We start from the raw sequence: 6,514 nt of genomic DNA, 5'->3' as shown, positions 1-6,514 counted from the left end.
TTTAAGTAGTTATTTGAAAATAACAAGCAATAACTATGACTGCTCGAATAAATTAAGGAAATAACCGGAATGTGACTCTTCAATTCTATGTGGTGATGAAGCAGACCATATAGCCAGTAGGACACTCTCCTCTAATTATTATCTACTCTTGATAGTATCAGTTTTACTATAAATAGATTCATTTACCTCTATTCCTAAGGAAGAATGACACTATGTACATGTATGTCTTGACTGAGAGTGCAGTGTTTTATTATTATTATTATTATTACTATTATCAAATGGTGGCAGAAAGATACAAAAAGCAAACAAAAAACATTAATATTATTATTATCATTACTGTATAGCTATAAATTTGACGAACTAAAATTTTGGTGAATTTGGTGAATTGAGGTCAATTCATCAAAATTTTAATCTCCAATTTGATAGGGCTCTGCAGCAGCATGCACATGGTTAAAATTAGCCAGAATTTTAAACCTAAACCTCTTTTAGAGTCCATTCACCTAATTTTGACACTCCAAAATTTTCAAGCTATACAGTAGTACAGATGCAGTCCTCATATAAAGCAATAGTAAGGTGGAGTGTAGTATGAGATTTTGAGGAGATTTTATTATTATTATTGTGATATGAATATGAGAGGAGTTAAGTACAGGCCCTATAGGTGGGTTTATATAATGGTGATTAGGAATTAACAGCCATGAGTCATTGAGCATGTGAAGAATAAAGCAAGATGGAGTGGATTTTATATTAGTAAATGCTAACTACAACTGCAGATCTGCCAATATTAATTCCTTGCCATATTCCAGCTGTATGGTAAATAAGTACTACTATTATTACATGTGTGATCAGAATCAATTCAAAAACTATCAAAAGGACATTGATATATAAATTGAGAAATTTCTTACACCCAATTTTTGGCAAAAGCATTCCCTCCCTCTCTCTCAGTTACGGTATGTGTGTTTAGTGTAACTATTGAATTCATGATGTGTGGGCGGGTATCAATGAATTTAATTAACTGATCACAAGATGTCAATAGAGGACAAGTGTTGGGCTGCGTTTGAGAAAGGAGATCATGAAGAAGCTGTTTGCTTACTACCATTAGTGAAAGAACTGAATAAAATTAAAAGAAGCTATATGTGGTGGGATAGTACTAGTCTACTTCATTTGTCTTCAAGGCACGGCTGGTTAGATGTTACAAAAGATCTCATCACTAAATATCACTGTGACCCAGAGGAAAGAGATGGTACAGGTAGGACTTGTCTTCATTATGCTGCACTACGTAATCACGTTGATGTGATGAGATATATCATTGATGAGTGTCACTGTAATCCAAAGGTTCCTAATCAGCATGGATATACTGTTCTTCACATAGCAGCTGACAAAGGATCACTTGATTTCATAAAATACTTGATCAATCATCATCACTGTGATCCAATGGCTACTAACGACTGGGGTGATACTGTTCTTCACTGTGCTGCTGGACACATTGACATTGTAAAGTATCTCATTAATGAGTGTCACTGTGATCCAATGGCTACTAACAATAGGGGTGAGACTGTTCTTCACTGTGTTGCTGGACACATTGATATTGTAAAGTATCTCATTAATGAGTGTCACTGTGATCCAATGGCTACTAACAATAGTGGTGAGACTGTTCTTCATCATGCTATTGCACACATTGATATCGTAAAGTATCTCATTAATGAGTGTCACTGTGATCCAATGGCTACTAACAATTGGGGTGAGACTGTTCTTCACTGTGCTGCAGCAGGACACATTGATATTGTAAAGTATCTCATTAATGAGTGTCACTGTGATCCAATGGCTACTAACAATTTGGGTGAGACTGTTCTTCACTGTGCTGGTGGACACATTGATATTGTAAAGTATCTCATTGATGAATGTCACTGTGATCCAATGGCCACTGACAAGCTGTTGGGGCGGACACCTCTTCACCATGCTACTGCTTATAATCGTCCTGGGGTTGTTGAATATTTACTATCAACTGGTATGTGTGATCCATTGGCTAGAGACAAATATGGGGACACAACATTTCAAATAGCTAAGGAGAATGGTCACACTGATATTATTTCTGTCTTGAAGAAGTTTGGTAACATAAAATCAACTCATCCAATTGATTCTTATGTTAACGTCCTCCTTGTCGGAAATCCTGGAGCTGGTAAAAGTACTCTTAGTCATGTCATCAATGACACAGCTACTGGTTCTATTGTTCTTGGTTCCTTTAGAAATGTTGAAGGGGTAGTGCCCTGTACTGCTGGTATCATTCCTTATAAACTACAACACAGGACACTGGGTAACATCATTCTTCATGATTTCGCTGGTCATTCCGAATACTATTCCAGTCACAGTGCTGTCATTGAGAATCTCTTACAAGGTTCTGGTGGTGTGTTCCTGATAGTAGTCAATATATTGGAGAAGCAACCAGTCAAACAGCTTCATCAGTGGCTAACAGTTGTCACAAATGAAGCACAGAAAGCTCTTAATCAATGCCATGTTATTGTAATAGTTAGTCATAAGGATGAAATAAGTAATCCTTTTGAAAGGAGAAGGAGAAAGGAAGAAATACAGGAGATTATTGTAAGGGAAAGGTGTGATAGTGTCTTCTTAGATTGTCGTAAGCTTGGTGGGAGTGGTGTGGATTCCTTTTTTAATAAGTTGTCTAGTGCCTGTGAGTCCATTCGTAGTACAAGTGGAAGGAATTTGAGTCTTTATTGTCACACGATGTATGGTCTACTGGAGGAAAGGAAAGAGAATATACTGACCCTCTCTGATGTAATGTCTGCTGGTAAGGACAATGATGATTACTTTATACCGGATAAGAGAGAAGACGTGTTGGATGCTCTTGACTCGTTGCACTCAACTGGTTTGATCAGTGTTCTTAAAAGTGAAGACAAGGTATGGGTTGTTGTGAATAAGGGTATACTACTAACTGAGGTGGATGGGATTCTTTTTGCTCCAGAAACATTCAAAGAACACGTTGACATTGCTAGCAATACTGGTATTGTTAGTGTGTCTGGTCTGACTAGACTCTTCCCTGAATATGATCCTGACATGTTAATCTGTTTCTTCAAGAACATGGAACTCTGTCAAGAATTGAATCCATCTTTCCTAACAATGACAAACCTCCATCAGTTGGCAGTGGAAGCGGAGGAGGAGGGAGGGATAGAAAGAAGAGGAGAAAGGTTGTTGTTCTTTCCATGTCTTTTGTCTAGTGATAGACCTGATGAGATGACTAGTCAAGTGTACCAGTTTGGTTGGTGTCTACAGTGTACTAGTAAACATCATTTCTTTCCTCCTCGATACTTCCACGTCCTCTCATTACGTCTTGCTTACAAAATGGCTCTACCTCAAGAAGATCACAAGTTAAATCGTTACTGTACATTTTGGAAAAATGGACTTTATTGGCTTAATGGTCATGGTGTAGGATCACTGGTAGAGATTGTAGATGAAAGCCAGTGTGTACTAGTAATGATGTCCTCTGAGAAAGGTTACAGTGACAATATGGTGTCTCTAAGAAGAGATGTGATAGGAGAGGTAATGAGTGTTTACAAAGAATCCTGTCCCAGTCTAGAGGTAAAAGAGTTAGTTATTGATCCTAAAGAACTAGCCTATCCTGTGAATACACCAAGAGAAAGGACAGTGTTTAGTGTAAAAGCTGTACTCTCAGCAGTAGTTGAAAAACGACCATTTCTTGTTACCACTGGTACTAGACACACAGAATTGAAGGAGATCCTACCTGATGAATCATTATCAGATATTAGTAAACTGTCACTATTTGGAGGACGTGATATTAAGGTAAGAATAAACACACAAACTGTTTGATACATTAATACTAGCACTAATAATCAAAAGGTCATACCTTAAAAGTAATTTTATTTCTTATCATAATTGTCATAATTGTGGGTTTTCATTGTGTGGCTTTTATTATAGTAAAATGTGAGTATATACTCAGACTTCTCTATCAATTTGTCATAATTGTGGGTTGGAGTTGAGTGGCTTTTATTACTAGTAATGTACACATCTGTTGAACTCACCTTTCAGCAATACACCACTACCTTGACATTGACAATTATCAGTTATAGACTGTATTATTATTATTATTGTATAGGAAGTGATTGAAAGAAAACCTAATGTACTCAACACAGATGTCACTACAATAAAGCTAGGTATGTTAAAATGTATTAGCTAAATTGTCAGGTAGTGGGAGTGCAGACCGTGTGCATAAGACATTAATTATTATTTTTATAGATATTAAAGATCTTGATATTGTCATTGAAGAGCTAACAATACTCAATCAATTGGATTGTACTAAATGGATTCAGTTTGGACTTCATTTAGGATTATATGATCCTAGACTAAAGGCTATAGACACTGACTATAGAGGAAAAACAGTGGAGTGTTTCCGTGAGTGTATGTCTGCCTGGTTAAGAGGAGAAGATAAAGTGAGAGAGAAAGGAGGCCCCAGTTGGTCATCATTAGCTACAGCATTGGATACAATAGAAGAGAAATCTATTGCTAGTTACATTAGAAATAAATATTCTACATCAAACCAGTTGATTGCCTAGTTCTTTTGTTTTTGAAATTATTATTTTTTATTATTTGTTAAGATGGCTGCCTATAGTATCTTACTTTGTTCTGTTTATAACTATTATTATTATTAATGATACATTATTACAAGATGAAGGTAAAACATTAAGAGGACAAGCCAAGCAAAGCAATATACATCATTATTACTATTTACGTCTGTCTGTCTGTTGCTAATAAAAAAGTTTAAATTGATTCTGACAACAAATTTTTGTGCAATGGGCAATTTTTGAATTACTACATCACTACCAAACGTTTACACTAGCATCGTTACTATAAATAGTATCATATACTACAATAGACAATGATATATCATATACTACAATAGCATAGTCTCAATCAATAGCATTGTACTATATATAGTATCAGTGTTACTATAAATAGTATCATTTACCTCTATTCCTAAGGGAAGAGTGACACTATGTCTCAGTTCCAGTCTCCAGTGCATTGAGTGGGAGGGAACATTGATCCAATGAATTAAGAGACACTCCTAGATCAGGAGAGACTGAGATTTTATGAAATGATGACAAAGACAGAGTTTGTAAGAGAGAGGGACCATCTAAACATGGGCAGAATAGGAGGTATTTTAATTTCAATTTTATTATAAAATTGTAAATATTTATACTTGGAGTGTTATAGCTAAACATTCTACAGTATTCCAGTGGATGAATGGCAGCAATGATCATAGCATTAGAGACACTGTAGACCACTGGATAATAATGAAGTTAAGGATCATAATTGTACATTATTAATGATTAATGTACATGTACATGTACATGGCTCAGGGAGAGAAAATAATAAAAAAGAGAGGATAGAGAAAGAAAGGAGAAATAATGATATAATAAGCCTTGAGTACTTTTATACTTTGGCAAATTTTTTAAAATGGAAAAAACTCAAAAAATAAGTCGGAACTAGCTCAAAATTTCTACACAGCAGAAGGACATCAATATATATATGTATCAGAAAATTTAATAAAAATTGAGGGTAATTTTTCAGCTATTTTTGGAAAAAACCATGGGCTATATATAGCCTTGGGTATTTTTACAGTATTGGAAAATTTCTTAAAAAGGCTGTAACTTGAAAAATTTTAGTCGGAATCAGCTCAAACTTTCTATATAAGGACATCAATATGTATCAGAAAATGCAATAAAAATTGGGGATTAATTTTGGAGCCATTTTTGGAAAAATCCAAGGCTAAGGAATGTGCATGGGGCATTAATTAGGATACACACAATCCTGTCCTCAGTGAGAGTGAACAGCGGTGGCCATTTAAAAAGGACGTCGTTCAACTTCCTGACATATTGTGGAAGAGTATCATTATACTGGAAAAACTCCATGTTAGGCTCTATACTGAAGACTGAAGAGAGAGCCAGAGATTGTTGCTGAGATGAGGAGGAGTGAAGAGTGAGGTGTATTAAAAAACGGTCATTAGCTAGTGGAATGACGTCACCTTTATGAGAACCAAGTACTGTTAGTGTATCAAAACTAGAGCCTATTGAGAAGAGACAGGAGAATAATTAATAGTTATTAATAACTAATATGAATCATTGATATTGATGGAGAGTAAAAATTTGCAAAAAAAAATCCAAATTTAATCAGAATCAGGTCAAAACTTTCTATGCAACATAAGTACATGTCAAGCTGGTAATACTATTTCCTCTCTAACCTTCTCTCAGAGGACAACACCAGAGTGTGTTTAGTTACTCCTAGTGTTGTTGCAGAGGACAATGGCTCCCATGCTTACCTCAGTGGACTTTCATGTGGTGTTACACCACATGANNAGTCCCTGAGGTNAGCTTGGGAGCCATTGTCCTCTGCCACAACGCTAGGAGTAACTAAACACACTCTGGTGTTGTCCTCTGAGAGAAGGTTAGAGAGGAAATAGTATTACCAGCTTGACATGTACTTATGT

General features: G+C 35.8%; 1 protein-coding gene and 1 long non-coding RNA gene across 2 annotated transcripts in view; one reads left to right on the top strand and one right to left on the bottom strand.

Annotated features, from left to right (window-relative positions):
* LOC109585410 (uncharacterized) overlaps positions 1 to 4,596 on the top strand; it is a 9,894-nt gene extending 5,298 nt beyond the window's left edge. The window contains exons 2-3 of the mRNA XM_020001493.1: positions 4,127 to 4,184; positions 4,267 to 4,596. Of these exons, the coding sequence (XP_019857052.1) occupies positions 4,127 to 4,184; positions 4,267 to 4,583 (375 nt within the window). The 3' untranslated portion in view covers positions 4,584 to 4,596. The remainder of the gene's footprint in view (positions 1 to 4,126; positions 4,185 to 4,266) is intronic.
* A 429-nt stretch (positions 4,597 to 5,025) lies between these two features.
* Positions 5,026 to 6,096, bottom strand: LOC109585417 (uncharacterized). Its single transcript, XR_002186481.1, has 3 exons — positions 5,833 to 6,096; positions 5,228 to 5,311; positions 5,026 to 5,161 (listed from the first exon to the last, which is right to left on the bottom strand). It is a non-coding gene; the product is annotated as an uncharacterized LOC109585417 (long non-coding RNA).
* Between the last annotated feature and the right edge of the window lie 418 nt (positions 6,097 to 6,514).

The sequence above is a fragment of the Amphimedon queenslandica genome, unplaced genomic scaffold (assembly GCF_000090795.2).
Source record: "Amphimedon queenslandica unplaced genomic scaffold, v1.1 AMPQUscaffold_13067, whole genome shotgun sequence".
In the NCBI taxonomy this organism is placed as follows: Eukaryota; Metazoa; Porifera; class Demospongiae; order Haplosclerida; family Niphatidae; genus Amphimedon; species Amphimedon queenslandica.
The sequence above is the reverse complement of the archived record's forward strand: the minus strand, read 5'-3'. Positions and strand labels throughout refer to the sequence as shown.